At 37.5% G+C, this 26,860-nt stretch overlaps 1 protein-coding gene across 1 annotated transcript; it reads left to right on the top strand.

Moving 5' to 3' along the window:
- Positions 1 to 66: 66 nt before the first annotated feature.
- On the top strand, positions 67 to 26,610 carry LOC116721272 (collagen alpha-4(IV) chain-like). The gene is made up of 48 exons (XM_032564892.1): positions 67 to 170; positions 373 to 465; positions 2,403 to 2,445; positions 4,142 to 4,213; positions 4,370 to 4,504; positions 4,674 to 4,718; positions 5,227 to 5,343; positions 5,577 to 5,642; positions 5,802 to 5,837; positions 5,967 to 6,029; positions 6,118 to 6,153; positions 6,240 to 6,272; positions 6,367 to 6,459; positions 6,583 to 6,627; positions 6,715 to 6,783; positions 6,862 to 6,906; positions 6,989 to 7,042; positions 7,700 to 7,763; positions 9,023 to 9,121; positions 9,542 to 9,703; positions 10,230 to 10,238; positions 10,335 to 10,424; positions 13,200 to 13,351; positions 13,448 to 13,520; positions 13,694 to 13,800; positions 13,994 to 14,177; positions 14,258 to 14,329; positions 14,476 to 14,580; positions 14,703 to 14,921; positions 17,267 to 17,431; positions 17,515 to 17,682; positions 17,853 to 17,996; positions 19,277 to 19,387; positions 19,495 to 19,673; positions 20,671 to 20,734; positions 21,662 to 21,736; positions 21,837 to 21,944; positions 22,417 to 22,524; positions 22,868 to 22,939; positions 23,059 to 23,187; positions 23,526 to 23,633; positions 23,744 to 23,899; positions 23,982 to 24,089; positions 24,194 to 24,331; positions 24,440 to 24,556; positions 24,706 to 24,894; positions 25,650 to 25,933; positions 26,015 to 26,610. The coding sequence occupies exons 2-48, from the start codon at positions 425 to 427 to the stop codon at positions 26,252 to 26,254; spliced, it is 4,992 nt and encodes a 1,663-aa protein (XP_032420783.1). The 5' UTR covers positions 67 to 170; positions 373 to 424; the 3' UTR covers positions 26,255 to 26,610.
- The last annotated feature ends 250 nt before the right edge of the window (positions 26,611 to 26,860 follow it).

The raw sequence follows: 26,860 nt of genomic DNA, 5'->3' as shown, positions 1-26,860 counted from the left end.
TGAAGAAGGGAGGTGGTATGCACTTACTGAGATGATTTACCCCAAACAATATTCTTGTGCTCATCTCATTCCCACCGGCAGCAAACAGTGGCAGTTTGGCTTTTCATTGACTGTGAGACAGATTATTTGGGATCTACTGAATCCTTCACTGGAATAAATTGAGTGGCTTGGTAAGTTGTGAATATTTCTAAGGGTGAATGAAAACCTGTAGACAACAAGGTTAACAGACTCTTGGAAATATCTGCCTTTTTATTATGTTAAACAAGAGTCAGTGATATACTAGATTATTTTTAAATTACTGCACTTGTTTAAATGATGTGACCAGTGACTAACTTGACTTTGTTGCATGATGTTTGTTTTTATCTACCAAAGGGGGCAGCACTGAGGCCTTCAGTAACTGTTCAGCAGCCTCAGAAGATGAGCGATGGCATTCAAAGTAACTTTCATGATGTTTTTTAACTCCTGGTAAGCTCATTGCATTTTTTTTATTACATCTAATTGGATTATCATTATCTGTTATATATTCTTTGGAAAATATGTTTAATTCAGTCAGACTGGATGAATGATGTCTTTTAACATCACAATTTTAAGTATTTTCATAAATTTTAATTTTTACATTGGCTTGAACTTTGACTGGGGCATTTTGACACATAGCTTGCTTTAATCAGCATTTGTCCGATATGTATTTGACTGCTGATTTGTCCTGCTGGTAGGTCAACAGCCACCACAGTCTGAAATATTTTGCAACCGATAACATATTTTCTTCTCAGGTCATGATATAATTATTTAAATCTCCATCCATCAACTGTGACTAATTTTCTGTCTGAGCTGAAGAAAGGTCATTCCACAGCATAATGCTGCCACAACTGTGTTTGACCGTGATAATGGTGTGTTCAGGGTGATGCATCTCAGCATTAACTCTCCGTTTTGTCTGACGGCCAGAAAGTTGACCTCGTCTCATTAGAGCATCTTCTTCGTCATGCTTGTTATGTTCCCAACATTACTTGTGGCAAATTTAAACAGCAAGCTGGACTTCTTCTTCAGCAATGGCATTAGTTGTAATATTGGCTGAGATTTGTATGGTGTATGATTAATAGGTTTCCTGTCAGCATACTCCCCAAGGCAAATTTTCTATCTCAGCAGCAACCTCAGAGCTGCGGTGCTCTGGGCCGCTTCTCTTATTTATGTTCTTCTTTGGCTGACTTGTCAGTTTCTGAAGACAGCTATGTTTTGGTGGTTTTGTCCTTAGGCAGAGGTTTCTCTTTAAAGGAATAGTGATGGATCATACTCAAAAGCAATGGCTCTAAAAGTAGTGAATTAGAAAAGAATCAGTTTTCACCTTTGTTTTATATTGTTGTTCAGTTCTTACTCTCATCGATCCCGCCCTGCTCACGGAAGAACCTTGTTTCAATTGTCAACATGGCAGCCTTGTGGCTAATTACGTGAAGATATTGGATCATACATTATGTGAAAACAGAGCAGAGGACAGATGTGACAGTCCTGAAATAGGTCATATTCCTTCCATTTTATGATAATAGATTTAGCTAAACTCCAAAGGATGAGATTTTTTTTGTATCCATCCACCAGGTTATACTTCTCAACAACCTTTTGTCAAAAACCTAATTTTGTTGATCAGAAGTGATTTATAGAAGCAATACAAAGTGGATATTTTTTGTAGGAACTACTTTTAGGGGTGTGTTCCTCACTTTTTCACACAGGTCAGGGGAGGTCACAATATCCCTACGTAACTCTTCAGACAAGACAGTACGCACTGCAAGCACATTTGAAATTCATCGGGATGTTTACGTGAAATGTTCTGTAGGTCTATTTACTTAGATACAAACAATCTTCTGGTCTGTTTATTCAGATATTCCACACATCTGCTTGCTATTAAAACGGGCCACTGTGTGCTCACAAATCCTTTTTAGGTACATGCATGGTAACTGTGTTCACAACCTTCTGACTGTATTTAGTTTAGTGAATTTTACTGCCAAATATTTACTACCCAAATATTTACTGCCCATAAATCACTTTAATTGATTTATGTATTTTTTATGATACACTTTTTCATAAGGAATAGAGCACATATTAATATTCTTTGAACACAACACAGAAATGCTTGGATCTAAACTATGCCTTGGAGTTATGTGACTGTGAATCTCTTACCTTGGCTTAATGTGTCTCTATAAATAAAATAAAGTAATTATTGGTAATAATGTAAGCTGATTTACAGATGCATGCAGTCTTTAACTTGGTGGAATAAGGAGCTTTGTAGTTTGGCTCTAGTACATTTGTGTTTTCAGCTGATTTTAATTTTACACAGACAGACTGACAATTTTACAAAAAAAAGAAAGAAAAATAATTGATATATTGATTAATTTATTCTATGATTTATTTCACAGGTGGTTCATTTTCCTGGTCATCCATGTGCAGCTGCTCAAAGCAGTAAGATTCAATAACTTAACAGTTCTTTTATGTACATTTTAAATATTTTAAAACAGAATATGTATGTAACCTTTTTTTAGAAAATGTCCAATAATTTCATGATAAAAAACAAATAATGCTAAATATCATCGACTATAATTATTATTATTTTTTTTATTACATTATTATTTAATTGTACATGTTTTCTGGCCATTTTGTTTGATAAAAAACCTGGCAGTGCCCTGTTTCACTAAAAGTAGTATATTCATTACATACTATAATGTCATATATGCCCCTATAATATATTTTCATCAGCTATAGTAATCCATATTGTGTACTTTCAAACTGAAACTGTATGAACTGCTGTTCCGTACGTAAAAAAAAACCCCCAAAAAAAACGTCAATGTTGATTTGAGTATTAAAAGTAGTTAGCTGTCTAGCTTTAAATATGAGTCTTGCATAGAAGTACGATTTAAAGTTCTATTTCTTATTTTCTGTGAACTTTGTCACTCCCATTTCTGTTACTGCAGTTTCCAGAGTAAAGTTTACATTTGTATTTCACAAACAACATTTTGTCTGATAGCTGTTTTTAGACCTTATGTCATTTGTTTGCACAAAGACGCGTTGGTGCAACTGATGCACCTAAAGGCCTGTACTCTGTGTATGAGTTTTTATGTGTTTCTAATATGTGTTGTCCAGAATTCAGAGTTTTTTTTACAGCACAAAATGCTGTAAATTAGCAAGTCTATTATGGTTAAAGGATGGGTGCCATTTATAAATATTTTTTTGGTTATTAAATTACTAATAGAATATGTAATCACAGTATTTTAAAATCAAACATCTTTATTTAGCTGGTTGACTAGTGTTACAGTTATACTCCTCCCACTGTGGCTTATGTTAATTAAGCCATTGCAACGTGACAGTGCATAAATTGTGTATTTTGTTTTTTCTACTTTAGTAAATGTAAGAGTTAATCTGCCCACACAACTTTGTTGAGTTTAAGTTATGCAAATACAATTTTACAAATTAAAGTATATATTGTCTGTGAGTCACCCTGTGAGTTCAATTTTTTAGATTGAAAAGTGATTATCTAAAAAATAAAATCACTTCAGGAAGTAAGGGGATAACAAACTAACAATAAATATCTCTCTTGACAGGGTGAAAAAGTCTGCATAGATCTAAAATAAAGTGTCACCTTACTGAAGGAAAACCATTTATTTCCTTAGTATAAAGTACAATATTGCAATTGGTCTTACCATGCTGACCTTTTTTGATCCACTAAGCCAAAACTAAAATTCTACATTGTGGAGATGTATAGTCTTCTCACCATGTTCCCTTGGAAATTTAGAGCAAAACTAAAACGTTAGACAGATTTATAAATAACTGTTCATTGCTGGTGGCGTACACTCACCTAAATATTTAGGAACTTTTGAGAAAACTTTGTGGCAAAGATATCTATTCTGTATAAAACTCCCACAACACACACACACCTGGCTGATGGTGGGAATATTTGTGAACGAAAAGCTTAGCACAAACAAATTTGCAGCAAGGTCAGTGTACTCATATCTATTCAGGTATGTCTGGGAACACTGATGCATCTGAGTGTTATCTGTAATGTTTCCCGTTAGTGGAGGAAATAGGTCAGTTTTTAACAGTCAGGACTTCTCCATGTAGCTGCAAAGTTTACTGCTCACAAAAACTGTCTGTGTTTCTTAAGGGGGTATTTGAAGGCCCATGTCAAGGCAGAGACTGCTCTCAGTGTGTGTGTCATCCTGCTAAAGGTGCAAGGGTAAGAAACATGGGTCATGTTTTTCCTCACCAAACTAAAACAATTCCCATTTTGTCTCATACTGATGTACACATAACATTACACACATTGTACATCCATTAATTTATCGTATCAAAACATTTTTCATAACATTAATAAATTGTATTTATTTTGTAGGGACCTCCAGGGAAACCAGGAAAGCAAGGTATTCAGGGTCCAATGGGACAAAGAGGACGAGTTGGGCCTCAAGGGGAGAAGGGAACAGTGGGCGCAGCAGGATCACATGGCCTACAGGGGCCAAAAGGAGACCGTGTTAGTGCTCAGATGAAAGTTTCACGTTTTAATTATAACAGCAGGGGCCAAGAAATCAACGTTGAATGTTGCAAGATTTAGTAGCAATATTGCAAATATTTATCAAAATAGGTTTGTCAGTGGTGCTGTGTAGTTATCTTGTTTTTAACAATTGAATTGTATGTTTCAGGGTTTGACTGGTGTTCCCGGTTTCACGGGTCATGAAGGATTTCCAGTGAGTTTGTTTCTTCATGTGTTTACCAATATCAAGAGTCAGTATCCTAACAATATCCTTCAAAATGAGCAGCAGGGGAGAGAATTAGCATTTTCAAAATTTGTATAAGTTATTGCTGAGTTGAATGCTTCTCACTTCCTCTTTATGTTAAAATGAAATTTGATTATTCCTTTGATCACTGTGTTGGAGATCTTTGCTTGTTGTTATCTATCATGTGGCGTTTTTCAGTCCCTGTCTTACTAGTTCATGGTTAATCCAGCTCATGTTCATGGGAGTGTTTTTGCGACCTCTAGTGGAAACTTGTTAGCAACACTTAGTAAAAGCTGCCAAGTTGATTTTCTCCACTGCTCATAAATATGCCAAGATTTAGACTTCATTTTTGCAGCCATACTCTACACAGCACTGAAAGTAAATGTTGTAGCATTCCTATTTAGTGCCAGTTAGGCCTTGGATATGAACTGAAAAACTTTTTAATTGTAATTTGACACTACTTCATATTGCTCTTAAGGGCCACCCTGGAGCAGGGGGTGAGCCTGGTTTACCAGGACTGGATGGCTGTAATGGAACAAGAGGTCAACCAGGACCAGATGGTCTGCCAGGACTGGATGGCCTCCATGGGCCACCTGTGAGTACATCTCAGTTATTAAGTTAGGGCAACATTAAAGAAGCAACATGAACATACTAAATATACAAACAAATGAAAAGACAGTATAACATCTAAATAAGCATATGCCTTTTTTCACTTCAGCATCCTGAGTTTATCTGACAGGCATTAAAAAAATACATACATATGTACAACATGCATTTCTTCTGAAACATGAGTATTTCTTATTTGAGCTTTTGCTGTCCTCTTATCAGGGACCAAAGGGTGCTAAAGGAAGCAAAGGAACTCCTAATTATACTGGTGCTCTTCCAGGTCCTCCTGTGAGTATTTCTATTCAGTAACATTAGCTGTTCTCTGTCAGAAGTCTTGTTTTCTGAGCATCAAAGTCTATATTGTATGGCACTTAGTGTACAAGGTCCAAATTTTTACATTTCACTCCAAATTGCTTTTTCATTTGCTTTCCCCTATTCTTGTTACAGGGTGAACGAGGTATCGATGGAGATGATGGTCAAACAGTAGGTTATAATTTTGACTGTAACGTTACAAATTTCCAAGGTTAGGTATTGTTTTTATGTCCATTGTATTATTACAGTGTATTTAGCATCAGATTAAATCTCTTTTCTTTTTATCTTTACTGAACTCAGGGAAGCCCAGGGAACATTGGGCCTAAGGGTCTTCGTGGCCTTCAAGGACTTCGTGGGCCTAAGGTTAAACATCTTTATGTACATGTTTATGTTATATCCTTTGCTTCAGTGCTTCATTATAAAGGCACAAAATGATATTTGACTCCTTTAGGGTGTAGAGGGTCCTAAAGGTGTGAAAGGACCACTTGTAAGTAGCCCAAACATCTATGCCTGTTTTTTTTTTTTACAACTTTTCACAAATAAACTGACATTAGAGATTTGTTTGTCCTGCAGGGTGACCCTGGAAGATCGCCTAGAGGTGAAATTGTAAGACATCATTCTGTTGTTTGGTGACTGTTTATTCAGTGTCTTTTTCTGATTATATTGCATGCATGTGTTAATGTTTTACTCTAAACTCCAGGGTGAACAAGGCCCACCTGGACCACCTGGCCCACCTGGACCAGAAGAACAGAAAGGATATCCTTCAGAATACATTTTCCATAAGGGTGAGAAGGTAGCAAAAAAGTTCAAACTTTACTATTAAGTTCATTGTAGCTTTTATATAGCGGAATAGCTTTTGTAGAAACTTAAAAATTATGCATTTTAGAGCCACATTTCAGTATTTTTTGCCTTTCAGGGGAATAAAGGTCCTCCTGGACCATGTGGACCAAAAGGGAGTCGAGTAAGTCTTACATTTTCTTTCTTTTAGCTGTCAGTTGTGTGAAAAACAAAAAATTGTTTGTTTTTCTTTTTTTTTTTTTTAAATTAGAGTATCTACAGCCCTAGTCAAACGGGACCTAAAGGGGAGAAGGGAATCCTGGGATTTCCAGGGGATAGAGTAAGTCCAGTAGATCATACTTCTAGTTGCTATTAGAAAAAAATAACATCTATTTAAAATCCTTTATGCAATTTTTAGGGTAGACCTGGACGGTCTGGCGAAGACGGATTGACTGGACATGAGGTACACCTGGTGTACTATTAGACCCTCATAAAGCCTAGTTTGTACTTTCACACAGGTTACTGTGCACTGCTTTGGATTTTAGGGTGTCCCTGGAGACAATGGACTTCCAGGGCTCATTGGAAGAATAGGAGAAAAGGTGAACTAAATAAAACATCCAATCAGTTTGCTGTGCAGTTGTAAAATATTTTTTTTAGTCTATAATGAATTTTAAATAGCAGATAGTTATACAAATATATGAAACTTGACACCAATTGACTAATTGTCCATCATATAAAGCATCACTTGTTTTCTGGTTAATGGTGCTCCAGAGAAATACATTAAATTAGAATGTTATTGAAAAGTTCATTTACTCAACAAAAACACAAATAGTACAGAATGTTACCAATATAGTGATGTTTTCATGTATCAGTATGCCACTCATAATGGTTTTCTGCTTACAGCTAATGAAAGCACAACATTTAATTTCTTAGACAATTGGAATATTACATGAGACCAATAATAATAATAATAATAATAATAATAATAATACAGAAATGTGGGCTTAGCGAAAAGAATGATTAAAACTCACTAAAGGATGTTATTTTTAAAAGGTGCTTTCAGCCATCAATGAGAATTTATTGAACGTAATGGTATGTCAAAATAGAAAGAAAACATGCTTTTGTCATGTACTGCCCTCTGGTGGTTACTTACTTAAATGTAACAGGATAACCGTCTATTCCTAGATGATAGAATGTTTTTCAATTGTCCCATTAAGTTAACAATAATGTCTTTCATGTGTGTTTGTCATCAACAGGGTTGGCCAGGGGATCCAGGTCCCCCTGGTTTTTCACAATTTCATAATGGAAGTGGTGTGAGAGGTGAGACCAGATCATGACCTGCTTTGAACTTTTCCTATAAGAGTATCCAGAAGCAGTAAAAAAAAAAAAAAACTACAGTAAATTGACATTCCAGTGAAGTAAAGATTACTTTCATACCTTACATGAAGTATTTTGTCTTCACAGTTTTCTTTTTAGAGTACCCATTTGAAACATGACTCACTGAAAAATGCAATTCATTTCAAGTAATGCATGTATACTTATTAAAACACTTATTGGCTCTTTATAAGACTAAAGGACAGAATCGTATCAGATTACATTTATTCAATTTGGTCAAAATGTATAATATTCAGTGCGATTCTTTCGCACTTCTTATGACGACGGAATCATCATATCATATTCATCATATCTAATGAATTTGATTCAGATTGAAATCCAGTGAAAAGCAATTTGGTTATACTCAGTAATAAAACAACAAAGATCCAGTTGATAATAAAACTGCAGGCAGAAGAGAAAGAACCTAGAAGCTGTTTTGGAATGAAATGAATATAAAATACTTTGTTAGGACACTCAAAGACACTTTACAATGACATCAGTCATTCCCATTCACATGCTGATGTTGGCAAGCTACTGGATTGTAGCCACAGTTGCCCTGAGGCAGTCCAACAGAAGCAAGGCTGCTCTACTAGTGCCATCAGCTCTTCTGACCACCTTCAGCAGGCAAGTTGGGTGAAGTGTCTTGTCCAAGGACACAACGACAGAGATGGATGAGGCATGGGCTCGAACTGGCAACCCACTGATTGTTGGTCGAACTGTTATCTCAGGGACTACTGCCCTGCATATTTTAGATGTGTCTTTGTTCCAGAACACCCTAATAAATGATTGCATAGTTTCCTCTTCAGCTGTCACATACTGCAGAAGCCTGTTAATCATTCGCTTATTCAAGTGGTGCAGAAGGGAAACACCTAACATACAGGGCAGCGGTCCCTGAGGACCAGAATTGAGAAACACTGCTCTAACATTAGATTTCTTCCTAAGTTACAATAGTCTACAGACTTAAATCACAAAGAGAGGTCTTCTAGCTCAGCAAAGAAAGTTACCTGGAAATCTCTTATGTTCTCTCCAAGATTTTTACTAAGTAAATAATATAAAGAAAACTTCAAATTTAAGTAATTACACTGGAGCATCAGTTCATATTTATGATAAAACTGAAAGGCATTTTTGTCTTAGAAATGCTGAGGATTGCCATATCAGATGACTAAAATAACAGATTTGTTTTGTTCTATGTTTAATCATGTAAGGTTCTAACGGAGACCGTGGATATCCAGGTGCACCTGGGTTCCCAGGAGAGCCTGGGTATATGGGTATACCTGGCCCTCCAGGCCCACCAGGTTTACCAGGTCAGAGTTTAAATATCAATTCATTATTTATACCCAATTATCCTTACAGGGATGAGAAGGTTTGGGGTGGGAGGTTTGGCACGTAACTGAAGCGGAAATTGGGTGAAAAGCGGGAAACTCCTGGGAAAGTCCACCGGTCCATTACAGATCGAGAATTTAAACACTGTCCTATGAATAACAGTTTACCCAAGAATTTTTTTTGCCTTATCATAGATGCATATAATAGTGCAGTTTTTGTAAAAAATAAATAAATAAATAAAATGAAATAAAATAAATAATTAATGTTGTAGTAATCAGTATAAAGACTTCTTTAATTTATTAATTTGTCATGCTTTAAAAATCTTTGTTAACATAGGCTGAAACTGTAAGGGTTGGGCTTTCATCATGTGAGGTCTCACAAAATTTTCCTTTCCTCTCTAGAGGCATATGGCCGACCTGGTCAACCAGGTGACCCTGGTGAAAAGGGTGAAAAGGGAGAACCAGGGACATACGATCCAAATGAAATACATTTCATTCATGGACCCAAGGGAGCAAAAGGACATCAAGGAGAAAGAGGCCCTGATGGTTGCCCTGGTCCACAAGGTATTCAAGACTCCTTACATACAGTACAGACCAAAAGTTTGGACACACCTAATTCAATGGGTTTTCTTTATTTTCATGACTATTTATAAGGCAATAAATCCCACTTATTAACCTGACAGGGCACACCTATGAAGTGAAAACCATTTCAGGTGACTACCTCTTGAAGCTCATCAAGAAAATGCAGAGTGTGTGCAAAGTAGCAATCACAGCAAAAGGTTGTTACTTTGAAGAAACTAGAATATAAGGGGTATTTTCAGTTGTTTTACACTTTTTTGTTTAGTGCATATTTCCACATGTGTTATTCATAGTTTTGATGCCTTCAGTGTGAATCTACAATGTCAATAGTCATGAAAATAAAGGAAACTCATTGAATTAAAAGGCGTGTCCAAACTTTTGGTCTGTACTGTACATCAATCTTATATCTATAGATTCCTGTGCAAAACCTTCAGTGAGTCATTATTTTGAATGACTTTGCTTCTGCTTTGTTTGTGGTGATGCTGTGACATTCGCACTGGGATCTGACCAGGATGTGGAAGTAATTCCTCTAAATACTAAATACTCAAGTCATAAAAAACCCCCTCTGTGGACATAGTTTATGTTAGTCAACATGTGTTATTTGGCAATCTCACAGATTATTACTGCGAGCCTGGTTCTCCAGGGGAACCTGGTGAAGATGGACCCAGAGGATTTTCTGGAAACAAAGGCCTAAAAGGAGTTAAAGGTAATTTGCCTCTCTGCATGCTGTGTATATTCTTTGTAAAAATAAAATGTTTTCTGATAAGTTTAATTTTATTAGCAAATAGGCAAGAAATTATTAACAGTAAGGTCATTACTAGTGGTAAAAAAAAAAAAACTTCAGAGGATGCAAATTTTAAAATTGTATTCACATAAGTACCAATATTATAATCAGCTAATAGCTCTATTAAGCTAAGTCACTGGTTCTTTGAAACTTTCCATCTGAGGTGAAAAGGAGAGAGGCAAGTCAAGTCATAGTTTTGACAGCTTGTGGATATAATCTCTTTTGCAGATGATTAGTTTTTCCTTTGGTGTGCCGATGTCCTTAAGAAATTAAGTGATGTCCAGGGTTAGTGGAATCTGCTGAAATGTGGGAGACTGTTCTTTGTAGTTGGTCACCTTGAAGATTGAAGAGATACATTTCTATACTGAGGATGTTCTCTGCGCCCCACTATATTTCACAGGTCTTTTTCTTTTCATCAGTACTGTTCTTCAACACCACTGTGAATGAGTTTGTCACAGGACTCTGGCAGATATCTGGGGGACAGCAGTAAGCCTTATTACAGTGTGCAGTGATACATTCTTTCCTTCCCTGTGTGAGATTAGTCAGCATGTGAACTCCTAGAATGTTCTCAACGTTCTCTTCTTCTCTGTGTATGCAGATGACCCAGATCTCAGTGTGCTTTGATTTTTGGAAATTCATCAGTATTTCTTTGGTTGTTGTGATTGTTGCACTTGCTTGGCTTCCTGTGTTTTTTTGTTTTTTTTCCAGAAACTATTTTAAAACTAAAACACTAAACTTTCTATTTTCTATTTTTTGTCATGAGTATTGGAGTCAATATTTCACTGCTGCCAGAAAGCCCAGCTTCTAAATTAAAAACAAGAAGCTATAGCAGTTTTTGCGGTCACTACTCAGAAATGATTGAACGCTCTGCCACTTCAGAAAAAAAAGGAGCAAAAACTCTGACCATTTTTAAATCTATGCACTTTCTTGCTTTAGCATTTATGTCCAGTTGTACAGCTCATTCATATAAACAATGTGTCTTTTGTTACCCAACTTTTTATTCTTGTACACATTTATATTCATTTAACATTTGTTTGCTGTATTTATATATATATATTTACAGTTGTGTGTGTGTATTTATGAATAGTGCTTTGAGACAGTAAATGTGCTGCTGCTCATTAAGGTGGGAGGGGAATGAAGATGGTGTGAGTGGGGGAGCATCTCTCCTACAAACATTCTGTGGTTTGTCGTTCCTAAAGTTCATATTTCATGCACACAGTGAACAACACTGTGTTGTTCATGATAACCCAATTAAACCCATATTTAATTGGGTAAAATTTGGTTCATTTTTAACCCAATTTGTGCACAATGATTGTGTGAAAAGCTAAGCTAGAATCTACAAAACAACATTCTTTTGTGAGTGCTGTATTTGTCTGGAGAGCTGAGATTAATCCATCATTTGCTCAACTTTTTCCTCAGTAGACCAATCTTGATCAAAACAGGCAGGTAGGACAGAGCTAATATATGAGCAATTGGCTTTCTTAAAACACTCTGTGATGAAGAGTTAGTGCCACCAGATGATATCCACTGAAGCACCTCAACCATTCTTTTTCTAGGTACTAAGATAATTATAATCAACTTAAGGCAAGTGTGGACAAGACTGGCCTGAGGTATGAGAATCCTGCTAGGCCAACTGCTTTCTTCTGGTTGATTTTACACAGAGTGCATGTTGAAGTGAAGTTATTGCAGCTGTGTGCTGTCATCTGTATCTTTGAGTGTGGTTTACTGGTTGCTCATTTCTATGATCACAGGAATCTAAAATAGTGATTAATTGTCTGATAGAAAAATGTATGTGGGGTTTGTGAAAGTGTGATTTCATTAGCTGCCATATAAGTGCAGCTTAAGATTAGAATATCATGAAAAAGTTCAAAATTTGTGTCTGTCATTTCAGAAAATGAAACTTATGTATTACAGAAATTTATTACATATGGAGTGAAATATTTCAAGACTTTATTTCTTGTAACTTTGATGACTATGATGTAGTGTCTGATTGCACTTTATATCTCAAGTCTTCAGAGCATGTTTCCAGCCTTACACTTAGAGTGAGAGAAAAAAAGTAAGAAAGTCTGAACGCGTTTAAAGACATGCAGGCTTACAAGCTGCCATATAAGGAATGTGTGTGCAGAGTGTGCTATACATAGCTGGAGCTATGTTTAAAGGCAACAGAGCCAAATATGGGAGTTAGGGTTTAGGTAAAGCCTTTCCGCAGGCTAGTCAAGCACAGTAACATCATGGTCAATGAATAAGTTTGGCGGCAGGTGCCAAGTCCTGCTGAAAAAACAAAAACAAATCGGCATTTCCATAAAGTTGTCAGCAGGAAAACAATGGTCTTAGTTTCCTGGTAGATGGCTGTGTTGAATGTGGACTGCAGAAACACAGTGGTCCAACATCAGGAGATGATGTGGCCCCCAAAGTCATGACTGACTGTATAAACTTCTCTGGACATGAAGTAACATGGACTCCAGAAAGAGCAGCTGTCCTCACAAGACATGGTGGTGCAAAACTTTTTTTCCTAATGAGCACAAATTTAACTGAGCTAATTGAGGAGACTTGTTTGCAAAGCAAATAGAAAAACAGAAGCAAGCCAAACGTAGTGAAGAACGGGGATGAAGCACCAAGAAATTATTAAAACCCTTAGGTTTTAATAACCCACCGTCACACCATAGTGTTTAATAATTTGTCATTTCAATCCTGCAGGTTGTCCAGGGGAATGTAAATGTGTGCATGCTTTGAGGGCTGTTGGTCCACCCGGTCCACCTGGTTATCCAGGATCACCGGGATTTCCAGGAGCTCCGGGACCTCAGGGGGACCCAGGACTGAGGGGAAATGATGGCTCAAGAGGACCAGATGTAAAGACAACATTCGTCACTGACCAAATTTTATGTCAAAAATTGTATTCTATTTTGTAATCATAGAAAAATATTTAATATTTACCTTTTTTGCAGGGCGCACATGGTTTCACAGGTCTAAAAGGAAGAAAGGGTGAGAAAGGTGACACGTATGTGAGCGGTACTAAAGGTGAGTGTGTTTGGTGTTCATGTGTATATCAAGTTCTTTTTCCACCAATTTATTATATTTGGCGGAAACACTGCATGTTTTCTGTTATTTAAAATGACACTTGATAAATTATAGGTATGGTACAATGGGTTTCATACAGATTCAACCACTGCATATACTTTTGTCTTTGGAAGGTGCAAAAGGGGACAAAGGAGAACCAGGATACGCTGGTCCTCCAGGAAGAACAGGTGAACCTGGAAAAGATGGCTTCCCTGGTCTGGTGGGAGAACCTGGTCCACCGGTAAGTATAAATTTGTTTCAAACTTTTATGTATATTTTAGGAGTTATGTATAGTATAAGCAGTGAATTTCTAGGGCTTTGCTACTTTTAGATTACACTCTGCTGGACACTTGTTTTTACATCTATTCTAAATAGCACTATTTCAATGGATTCAAGGAAAATTGCCTTTTTGGTGCAAATCTATATATTTGAAGAGTTCTGGCTATGTGGGACGCCCTGGACCCAAAGGTTATGCAGGTCCTCCAGGACCCCAAGGATTCCCTGGCCCCATTGGTCCCCCAGGTCCTGGATTTCCTGGCCTAAAGGGAGAACCTGGACTTCAAGGAATTCAGGGACTTCCAGGGCTTCCTGGAGTCCCAGGACGACAAGGTCCACCAGGTCAGATCGCTGTGCTAATATGGTTCTCCCATTGCTACTATAGCCAAAGTTTCTATATGAATATTGTACTTTTTTACCAGGTGAAACAGAGCCATGCTGTCATGAAAGCCAAATTGGACCACCAGGGCCTAAGGGTGAGCCAGGGTTACCAGGTAATTCTTCTTGAAATTTAAGGTCAGAAGTAACTGGCTGTTTTGTTTCTCACTTTTTTTCTGGACAATAAATCAAATCACATTTGAGTCACAAAAAAAATATTCATGTTCAATGCATAAACTTGTGTTGAATTTTCAAATTTAAGGTGTTCAAGGTCAACCTGGAAGAGATGGCTATCTAGGAACTCCAGGACAACAAGGACCTAAAGGTATAAAGGGAGATGATGGAGAAACTCTGACTGGACCACCAGGTACAATTCATATAAAAATAACTTCAATTTAAGCTTTTTGGAAGATTAAGCATCAGTCTGAAATGACAATTGTTTGAATCACAACTATTTATTGTGCCTGGCTCTATACAATTTTTCCTAAGGATCTATTGGTGCAAATGGAGATCCAGGTGACCGTGGTCCCACTGGCCTTAGCCTGGATGGCCCTGAAGGTCTTCCTGGGTTACCAGGACCCCATGGCAGAAAAGGGGACCCAGGACACATCCTTTCAGCTTGGCCAGGTCCAACTGGTGCTCCTGGACCAAGAGGAGCTGTGGGGTCATATGGAATTCCTGGAATCCCTGGACATCGAGGATCACCAGGTAATTTAATGAGCCAGAAGGGTATGGCACGTATTGGGAGTACTGGTGAGATCTTTGGTGCCTCCTGAGACAAGATGGCTATTTCCTCGTCTCAGGGGGCTATATCTATTCCAAAGACATCTACTCATCTGATTAATTATAGGCCAGTAACTGACAGGGTGGTGGAACCAAATGAGAAGGAGACAAGTCACTTGTGTTAGCGTTGGAGGGGCTAATGACACATATAGCTACACAATACTGTATTATTATACTGTATTGTTGTAATGTGAAGTTTGCCCTTAAGCCATTTGGGAAATGGCTTAAGGGCAAAGTTTTACTACCTTCTGCATCTTTAATCTTAGACTTTTCAAACCTGGGTAAGATTATTCTACACTAATGGCATAATATTTGAAACCAAATTTTGTGACTTGTGAAACCTTTACATAATGTTATTCCCCACAAATAGTTTTCTCAGAATAAGAAGCTGCAATTGAAAGCCAATATTACAGTATTGTGTAGCATATTTGTAAAGATAATATACTATATTTTCAATAAATGTAAATGGATTGTGACCAATAAGATCAATGGGCTAGTTTTCACAGAAGGTAAGTGCGACTCATGAAGGAGCAGACAGACTAGAAGTTGCAGTTGCGAGTATTTATAGTGTGAAAAAAATTATATACATATTTACAACAGTGGAAACATCCAAATGGCCATATAAAAATGCGCAAAAAAGAAAGAAAAACAAAACAATAAACAACAAACAAAATTTATCAATCTCACAGTTCCAACATAAATGAACCCACACCCTTCAGTTCATCTACCCCAAGCTGGGGTTGATTAGAGGTCCCAAGCAGATTACTAATAAAATGCTTGGTGCAGTGCAGGTCATCAGCTGACCAAAGTCAGATCAGAGTGGGGACAAAATTGTTCATTAGCTGCAAGGAGCCTCCTACCAGCCTGGCAGGAGAAGCAGAAGTCTTCCAGGACCAAAAGTGCAATCTTTTCTTGGACTCTAGCTCGCCATCGAACCTGGCCTGAATAATAAACAGGACCACTTTCTCAGTATATATATATATATATATATATAAATAATCAAAACATCCTAGTGTGCACACAAATTCATTAAATGGCACTCTTTGCACTATAAATAACAGTCAATTTCAGTCAATATGCATTTTCAATATTTATAAAATTCAATATAAATTACATCCATGAAAAATCCAATAAATATGCACCATATAAATTAGTTAACATGAAATGTAAAAAAACCCAAATCTAAACAAGTGCTCAATAAATATTTAAGGCACCTTATTGTCCATCAAATGGGTTAACAGTCAGTCATTTAGCAGCTACACCAACAAACAGTGACAATGAGCTAATGCTAAATCACACACGGAAACACTCACCAATTCTGCAGTTTTATCTCACACAAACAGATTTTTTTCACCTCCTTTTTGGCTCTCAGTAGTTGGCTCCTACAGTTCAGCACATTATGTATAAGCATCGTACAGATTTAAGGTGAATGATGAATGACACAACGCTCAACTAACCTGCAGCTCTGCTCCTCCCAACGCGTCCTAATGTTTCATACCTCCCGGCTCCTGCTAGTATACCTTATCTGATAGGCTGCGATGGTACATGTCACACTGATTCCCAACAGCGATTGGCTGTGTGGAAATCTCGCGAGAATCGCTGACATTACATTAAAGATATCGCGAGATTTGAGATAAAGGGGGCAGGGAGTGGAGAAACCGGATAATGGGGGAATGGAAGTTAAAATTTATACCCGGGTTACACCTGTCTATGTTTATACTTGATGTAATTTTGGATTACTGCAAATTCTATCAAAAGAGTATGTTGCTTACAGATATTTCATGTCAACCATTTTTCTTGATAACGTTTTCTTTAAAGAAAAAAGCATGTGTCTAACAAAGCAAATAATGGTTAGCATGGTTAGCATTTCCAATACTAATGCTAGCCCATCAAGTGCTGACACCAGACAATCCAATGCTAATGGAGCCTATTTGTCCTAATGGACAGCAGAGTAAATATTAAATGCACGGGGTGACCAGCCTCTTCAATGCTTACGTAAATGTGTGCTGCCAGTTGCTCAGCTTCCTTTGCTGACCCATCATTAATCAGATCAGTAGATGGTTTTGGAATAGATATAGCTTCCTGGACAAGGGAGTGGGTGAGCAATAATCTTAATTTTGGCCCTAGTATTGTGCCATACATGGGAATGCAATAATGCTTGCATCAAATTAGACGTTTTAAATGTTAAATTTCAGAAAAAACATGAACTTGTATGAAACTTTATATTGTCTGTAATAGAACTCTTGACCAATTCTAGAATGGGATTTCAGGATTACAAGGCCCACCAGGACCCCAAGGTCACAAGGGAGATCCTGGGGACAGTGGAGACCTTGGAGATCCTGGTGTCCAAGGTCCACCATGTACTGTTTGTGAACTAGTAGGTACTCCTGGACCTCCAGGACCTTCAGGGCACCCTGGTGAACAAGGAGTGCCAGGTGAGCACATGATTGTTATCATTAATGATATTGAGAAATAAATATTTTTCCTAACTTTTTGCATATTTTGTAATGTTATAAAGGCTACCCTGGTCAGAAAGGGGTGAAGGGAGATGTTGGTCCACCTGGTCGAGGACAAAAGGGTTTAAAAGGTAATCCTGGTATTCCTGGGGCTCCTGGCCCAGCTGGACCAACAGGGGTTGTTGGTCCTCAAGGAGACCCTGGTATTCATGGCTTACAGGGACAGAAAGGTAAATCAGTAGTGATTCATTGACATGTAATTCTTCAGCAAACAACTATGCAATCCTAGCTTCCATGCAAATTGTAACCCAACCCTAGCATGTTTTTGTTACTCCAAACAACAGCTTTAAAACATTTTTAAATGCTTCTCATTAGAAAAATGCTTTGCTTATTTATTTAGGTGAAAAGGGCTTGCCTGGGAAGCCTGGGTCTAGAAGTATACCTGGCAATCCTGGGCCTCCAGGGCAACCAGGTGAAAAGGGAGAAAGAGGTTTTTCTGGTCGTTATGGAAATACAGGTGATCCAGGATTTCGTGGTAAAAAAGGTAAACCAAAGAAAAAAAAAACATTTAGTACATTCTTCCCTTCTTTACATCTTCTATAATTTACATCTTGTGTGCGTAAAATGAATGATCATCTTTTGGATACCTTTATGGCCTTGGAACAAATTCAAAAAAGACAAATTAAAACCACTCTGGGACTTAAATGTAAAATGCCATCCACCTGGAATTCTTTAAATATTTACTGACATAACCATTGACTCTTATAACTTTTCAACTCAAGGCAAACTACATCACTTCCTGTTTTGAAACCTCTTTGTCTTATCCAATAAACAAATAAAATTCCCAATAATCAACTATCTTGTTTAAATTAACATATTTCCCGGACTACTGCTCCAAAATAAAAGTCATATCACAAAGTAGTAAAAATAGAAGCATTGGACTGTATTTATTTAAATACGATTAAACATGAAGGGGGCCACATTTATGTTAACGATATGACCTGGAGACACATGTCCAGTTACCTGCTTTTCAATTAGTCAGAAATTGTCGACCCTTCCTGGTAGTTTCTGACGCATTGAGGTCCATGCTCTGGTAGAGAGGCAGTTGCATTTCAAGATTTGGTAACAGAAAGAAAACTCTAAGAAGGTTCGCCTGCAGATTTATTCATATTCATCTCCTTGGCAACTGCCAGGGGTTAACTGCACCGTTGACGAGCCTCTCCCGGCAACACGTTCTTCAAGCACCCATCTGTAAACTCCTTCCTCCAGTTCTCGCCATCTTGCTTTTGACATTATCTAATCGTCTTTTTGAAGACGATTAGATAGTGTTTGCTCCTTGGTTAATGTCCGTCAGAATGAATTAACATTTAATGCAACAGTTTAAAAAAATGTGTCATGAAGAGGAATAAAACATGTAGGTCACACTGTATGTTGCAAGACCATCAAATCTATAAAAAAGGTATGACTTACAATCCAAAAAATGTGGTTCTAATAGCAGAATTTGCATCAGCGGTTTGTACAATTTATTGCTCAGGTTATTTTTTTCTTTCTTGTTTTGTTAATTAGCCACTTTGGGCAAAATTTTATTCAACTACAATTTTTGTATTTATTTATTTTTTTTTGTAAATAGCATGTTTTGACTTTGGCTGGTAAAACACAGAGACAATCGCAGCAGAATATAAAGTCTGCACTAGTAATTAATTAATGAGACAATTTTTTCTTTATTTGTTCAAGGCCATTGCCATTGATTTGGTTCTAGTGTTGCTCTTTATTTACATAATCTGAAAAATCTGAGGTTGTTTATGAGCTCTGTGATCTCCCCAGGCTCAACTGGACCGGTGGGAGTCCCAGGATTATGTCCAATTGTCAACGTGACAAAAGGTCCTTCTGGATTTTCTGGAAGAAGGGGGCCTCCTGGTCAGACAGGGTTTGCAGGCAATAAAGCTTTAATTATCATATTTTCTATCATGATATTTTACATTCTCCAATGTTTCAACCTGTGGCACATTGCATATTTTTTCAATATGTTACATTTCTTCCAGGATACAAAGGCAGCACAGGCATGCCTGGTGATTTGGGGCCTGATGGATGGCCAGGATCACAAGGATTAAAAGGATTTGCTGGTATTCCAGGTAGAGAAGGATTATCAGGACTCCGTGGACTTCATGGGATTAAAGGGTTCCCAGGTCCAAGGGGGTATTCTGGGAATACTGGAGATCAGGTACACAATATCATCTAAAAAATTGAATAATGGGTTTTTAAGTTACAGTGTCCAATGGCGGGCGGTTCAGACGGGGCACTGCCTTCATTGATGTGGAGGGGGCGGGGGAATTTTAAAATAATCTACATGATTAAAAATGTATTTGCCCATTTTACTTCATAGTGTGTGCCTAAATGTAATCTGAATTATTTACACAAACTAATTCTCATCCAACAATGAATTTTCCCCAACAAACAGACTCCTGTCAGTTCTCCTTTATGGTGCTTGACCAGCGCCCCAGAAATGCAGCTAACTAGCCAATCGTGTGCGGTTGCTGGGGAAAAACATTAGACATTTTCTCCAATCAGTATCGCTGACTTTAATATTTTATGTGTATGGAGCTAAATTAGTCTCAGAAAGATTCACAAAGCATACAATGAGATATACAAGCGTACAAGAAGATTTGTAAGAGCACCACATAATTCACAAATCCATTACACAATGCATGAATGCGTACCTCAACATTTACATATATGTAAGCAGTTTGTCAAATTTACATGTTTCAAACTACACAAGTAGTAATAAACTGTGCATACAAATCCGAAAATATGCTTGCATGTATTACGTGTTAATGGATCTGTCCACACTAGTGCACGGATCAGCTTGCTTGCGCTTTAGATTTTTGAGACTTTCTTATCGCATCATCAGCAGTGAAGTTCTATAGAAAAATCTATTTAGTATGCCAGCAGTTATTGTGCTCATGATGTCAGTCCAAACACGCGTCTTATCTAACACAACACTCAACCTTAATTGTTCATCCCCACAGTAGGTAGGCTACATGAAAATGGCAATTATGAGATTATGAAGATCAGCATAACCATGTCTTGGAACCCACAGCTTGGTCACTAAGGCTTTTGTCTATAACTTCACAATAAAATACAGATTTCTTTGAAATATTAGACATTTTAGTATTTAGAATATACTGTATCCTAAATTATGTGTTCCTGCTTTGTTCTAGGGAGATCCAGGACCAGCAGGACAAATTGGTATCCCTGGCCTCCCAGGATTTCCTGGTGGAAAAGGTAAGAAATAAGATGGTGTGCTCTAAATCAGTGGTGGTGACTATGCAGCTGATTTCATTTTGTGAAGAAAAGATAAATCTATTGCAGTATGTTATTTTCCATTTAATTTCTGTTTTTATTTGATGTAACTCTTATGACGTTTCATGCTGAAATAGAATTTGCAGTGAACAGAATCACTGACATACATTTTAAAATGATTAAAAATGTATTAATAAATTCTCAAAAAAGATCCAACTTCACGTTAGTTTTGTACTCCCTGACTGCATTAAAGGCCTACCATAAATATAGATGAGAAAATAACAGTTCTTTGTCAAATAATTTGGTCTCTTTTATATTATCACTTTATTTACACATTTCTGATTACCAAATGAGACAAATGAGTGCTAAATAACACCTGTGCCACTTTAGCACAGGACCAGACAGTCCCACATATTTTTCCAGCCAACCATTCACTATATTATGATCAACTGTTTATAATTTTTTTTTTTACAAAGACAGAAGTTCTTGGCAAACCTACATAATTCAGTTTGTCAAACTCATCTGAATGGTGAAAGGATTCTGGAGGTTCCAGAGATGTCACCATTTTATCACAGATGGAACCCTATGCTTCTTAATACATTTTTTCAACTTCATTTTTGAATAAACCTTAAATTAATTGCCAGGACTTATTAGATGAGAGTTCAGGGGTACATGTGGTAAGAAAGTTGTCAGCCTTTCACTAATATCAAATAAAGTCCGGGGAATATTAGTGTCTTAATCGGTGATATAAGAAAATATGTGTTTTAATTTTTTTTTATTTCTAAGTATTGGTATAAAGACTCTCTTTACATATCACATAAGTAATCATAAATAGTTATACAGTTATACGGATGCGGCATATTTCCATCCCTAAAAATCTTATAGATAATTCTAATAAATCTGTTTTAGGTAATAATGGCCAATCTTATGGGAGACCTGGCCCACAAGGACTCAAAGGGTTACCTGGGGAGGTTGGGCCCAGTGGTAAGTCCATGTCTAAAAAACAGAGTGCCCAAAAACTTTATTCTGACTATAATTACAACTTAACAAAATTGCAGTTTAAAACCAAGTTTATTTTATCTAGTACTTAGAGGAAATCCAGGACATCCAGGTGACCCAGGTCCCAGGGGAAGGCAAGGGCAACCTGGACATCCAGGGGTTGCTGGGGAAACCGGAAGACAAGGAGGGCCAGGTGAGTGCCAATAAAAATTGGGATAAGAATTTATACAACACAGCATTAAACAATGTTGGTGCTATGATAAAAATTTTTTTATAGTAAACACTTTCTACATTTGTGTGCTGTTGTCCTTGTAATTACATGTGTTATTTCTTTCAAGAGACCTGTTCTGTGTCATTCGTGCTCAGTTGTTCATCCTATTGATAAAGAATGCTGCTTCATGGTAATATTCTAAAAATCTGCATTGTGACATAAGATGTCACTGTTCCCTTGCTTCCCTTCTACATGAAATAAAAACGTTAATGCATTAATTCATTATGCATTGTACTGTAAAAAGTAAAATATATTTAATCACCATATATAAAGCACGTTTTTAAAGAGAAAATTCAAGAAATGTATCTTTAAGCAAAAACAGCCCCAAAAAATCCAATCCTTCTGATTTTTTTAGCTTGCTGTGTTGACCTTGTCATTACATGTGTATCCTTAGGCTCTCCTGGGCCCCGAGGTCTATCAGGGCGCCAAGGCATTAGAGGTCCTCCAGGTGACGAAGGAACTGTGGGACCACCTGGACCCCCTGGCCCATGGGGCAATCCAGGTGCAGTCCTTTTTAAAAGCATTACTAACTGATCATACACATGCAAACACGCTGAGTGTAGACATTGTGATTTGTGATTACTTGTTGTGGCCATCATTTAATTTCTTTAAGTGTTTTTGACAAATACAGATCACATTAAAGTACTGAAGTGTTATCTGGTTTTCGTTCTTGATAAAATTCAGACATGGGTTCCATTAAAGGTAGGAAGTAAATGCTGTAAAAGGAAAAAGCTAACATGGTGTTCATCAATAAGTTTTTGTTGCATTTAAAGGAAGGGGAAATTATTTTTAGTGCCAGCCACACACAATAGCATGTGTTTATGTTCCCTTGTGATTTATATTAGGTCCCCCTGGAACACCAGGTCTGGATGGATTGAATGGGCTGAGAGGTCCGAAAGGGATGAGGGGAGCAGATGGTAAGAAGAATGAGATGCATAGAAACAATTGACAAAGATTACACTTCAATGATAAGTAAATCTCAAAATCAAAATTCAAATGACAAATACCTTGTTATAACTGCCTTATTAAAATCAAGGTCAAGGCACTTCTGGACCTCGTGGACAAAATGGTTTACCTGGAGCCAAAGGCACCCGGGGCATCTCGGGACCTGCAGGGGCAACTATTCCAGGGGTTAAAGGCCAAACTGGGGCACCTGGGAACACAGGTCTGAAATTCATTCTGTATCTACAGTGCCTATAAAAACCACTCAAACCTTTAAATGTTTAATCTTTTTATTTCTTTTACTTATCAATTATAAGCAACAATAATTGATTATGATAAATTACAAAAAGTCTTCTAATGTAAAAGTGAAAACAGATTTCTGCAAAATAATGACATAAACAAGATGCATAACATGAAAAAAGTAATTGCATAAATATGCACCCTTTACAGGTCAGTATTTAGTTGCAAAATTAGTTATTTCATTTGTGACTTGGCCTCTTAGATTGTAGTTTGCCTTTATTATCAAGATACAGGAGTCTGACTGTATGTTTTCTCCTGCAGGTTTTCCAGGAATACCAGGAACACCTGGTAGATCTGGCAAAGTCTGCCAAAACCCCCTTCATGGACCTCAAGGAGATAGAGGCTATGAAGGGCTCCCAGGACCCTCAGGTTACTATGTTTTGCTTGTTATATTTACGAGTTATGAACTTTATCTTTGAAAAAACCTAATAGAATATAAGCTGTGAATTCACATGTAGGATTTGTAACTGGGTTTTCAGGTCCTCCTGGTCCACCTGGGCCACCAGGTGGCAGCATTTCATACAAAGGAGACTCAGGACCAGATGGCCATCATGGACCTCCAGGTTATAAGGGAAATAAAGGCGTTCCAGGACCTCCAGGGCCTCATGGCCACAGTGGCATTCCAGGAACAAAGGGTACCTTTAAATACAAGATATATGCCAAAAACATTCCAGGGTGATATTGGCCAGAACTAAATGTTTTGATACCCTTTCATAGGTGAGAAAGGTCCTGATGGGCTAAGGGGCCCTCAGGGACCAAAAGGTCAACAGGGCATCTCTGGACCTCAAGGTTGTAAGGGAGAAATTGGCCCAATTGGAGACCCAGGTGGTTGGCACTATGGCAGAATAACAGAAATAAGTTTATAAACTATGACAACTAATGTACTGAAGGATTTGGTTTTCAGTAAAGTCATTCTTTTCTTCTTCTAGGTGTCAAAGGTCAACCTGGTGATTTAATCACTGTAGATTTAAGGGTTCCTCCCCCTGGAGCCCCAGGACCAAACGGTGTTTCAGGAAGTGTAGGAAGTCAAGGGTATGTGGGTCATCCTGGTCCTTTTGGTCGAACAGGTGAGAATGTTTTTTTTTTCTTTATGTTTTTTTTATCAGTTTATAATTTATTTGTGTGTAAAGTATTGTCACTTTTAATTTTATTATTTGTTTTTCTTTCTGTTCCAGGACAAAAGGGTCCTAAAGGGTCTGTGGGCTTTCCCGGCATACCAGGCCCTCCTGGGTTAGATGGTCCCTATGGAGACCCAGGTGATGTTGGTGAGCAAGGATACACTGGGCCTCAAGGTAAACAACATGCTATCATGTTCCCATCCCAAAGATACTCGTAAGAACATTTGAGAGCACAGCTAAAACAAACTGGAAAACAATGACGAGTGTCCTGAGACACTTCATTGGCTCGTACTTTTTTCTTTATTCATCTCCTCCCTTTTCAGGTGCCCCTGGTCCTCCTGGTGATACAGGCGAGCCTGGCCATAGAAGTCAACTTAGATCAGGCTTTCTTTTGGTTATCCACAGCCAGTCAGTTCAGGTACCAGAGTGTCCTGCAGGTAGCAACCAGCTGTGGGTGGGATACAGTCTCATCTACCTGGAAGGACAAGAGAAGGCTCACACACAAGATCTGGGTAAGTCTACATATCAATTGCTTGTCCTCTATGAGGTGTAGTTTGTAAAGTTACACAGTCAAAAATTAACAGCAATTATTTGGGTTTTTTAGCCTGTCATAACAGAAAAAGGGGAATTAATTTTTCTGTCATATTTTGGTATGTTATTTATTCATTTACAAATGTCACAATTTCAAACTAAATATTTAATTAACAAGCAAAACATTTAGTTCACAAACTAAATATTTAGTTAGCGAAATTCATATTGAGCACAAATCTAAATATTGCCATCTCCCTAAAATAATGACATAAGTTTTAAAGGCATTTTGTTTCAAATTTCATTGTTTAAAGATTTGTCCCTTGCTTGCAATATTATTGGAGCAAATTTCTTTGCATAAAAATTTAAGTGAATCAATCTCACCAGCAGGAATTTAGGTCAACGAGATCCAGCTTCTGTTTTGCATATTTCACATATTTAGTTTGCCGACTAAATATTTAGCCGGCAAGCTAAATATGTGAATTAAATATTGTTTGTAAACTATTTAGCTTGCTAAATAATCATTTACTTTTAAACTTTTACATTTATAAATTAATGAATGACAATACGACTTTGAAAAATGAAACCAATTTTTTCTGTTACTGAAAACTAAATCACCACATCATTGTCGTCAAGACAGTTTTATTGTTTTACACACAATACCTCACAGTCTTCTAGCTTAGTTTAGAAAAAATATATATATTTGTGTTTTTGACCCCATTTTATCAACTCCATGTAGGTCAGCCTGGCTCTTGTCTCCCCGTTTTCTCCACCATGCCTTTCTCCTACTGCGACAAAGACGCATGCTACTACTCAAGTCGCAATGACAAATCCTATTGGCTTTCCACTACTGCTCCTATATCAATGATGCCACTCTTTGGCCAGGAGATAAGCCTCCACATCAGCCGCTGTGTTGTGTGTGAAACCTTTTCACCAGCAGTGCCATTTCATAGTCAAGACCAAGCAATTCCTCCCTGCCCAGATGGCTGGAAGAGTTTATGGACAGGATATTCCTTCCTTCTGGTGAGTCTCATGAAAAGCTTGAATGTGTTTATAAATGCCTTATGAGGTCAACTCTTCTTATCTAACACTACTGCTTTATAGCACACAGGGGCAGGTGATGAGGGTGGTGGACAATCTTTGGCTTCTTCTGGTAGCTGCCTCAGAGATTTTCGAACTCATCCCTTCATTGAGTGCCAAGGTGCACAGGGTTCCTGTCACTACTTTTCCAATCTTTACAGTTTTTGGCTAACTACTGTAAGAGATAGAGAGGAATTTGTCCCTGTAAAGCCTGGTACCATCAAAGCAGCTGAATCAGCAGCGGCACAAGGCCAGTCGGTGTAATGTTTGCCTTCGGGATTAATGATTCTGTAGACTTCAAGCTGTAACTCTAGTTATGTTAAACACATTTGTGATATTTAAAGTATTTAAAACCAAGGGTAACCCAACATTGTACAAGGCCATAAGCTCAGGTTTCATTTAAAGGCCAACCTCTAGTTAAGATCACTGTCTAACAGCCACCAGATGCCAACCAACTGTCTTGTCGTGTCCTTTTTTTGCTTTCTACCTTTAGTGCAACATGTTTTACAGTTAACTAAACAGACAATAAATCAATCTGACTGTACAACAGAATGTGTTTTGCTTGACAATCACATCCTTTTACTTTCTTCATTAAATAAAAGTTCCTGGGATAAATGACACATTTTAAAGATTTTTTATGTGTTTTTTTAATAATTAAATCCTATAGTGATTTAATTCTCCAGTGATGTTTAGAAATTCTCTCAGTCCTCAAAGGAGGGCATTGACAGCCTAACAGAAGGTAAAATTGAAAAAAACGGGTCCTCCCTCATGCTCTTATTTTTAAGTCAATTTCTGAGATAACTGACAAGAAATATTACACTTTTACTCAATATTCTACTTTTAAATTACCTTGTTAAATAAAGTTAATAA

This window comes from Xiphophorus hellerii, chromosome 6 (genome assembly GCF_003331165.1).
Source record: "Xiphophorus hellerii strain 12219 chromosome 6, Xiphophorus_hellerii-4.1, whole genome shotgun sequence".
NCBI classification, from domain to species: Eukaryota; Metazoa; Chordata; class Actinopteri; order Cyprinodontiformes; family Poeciliidae; genus Xiphophorus; species Xiphophorus hellerii.
This window is presented reverse-complemented; position numbering and strand designations above follow the sequence as displayed.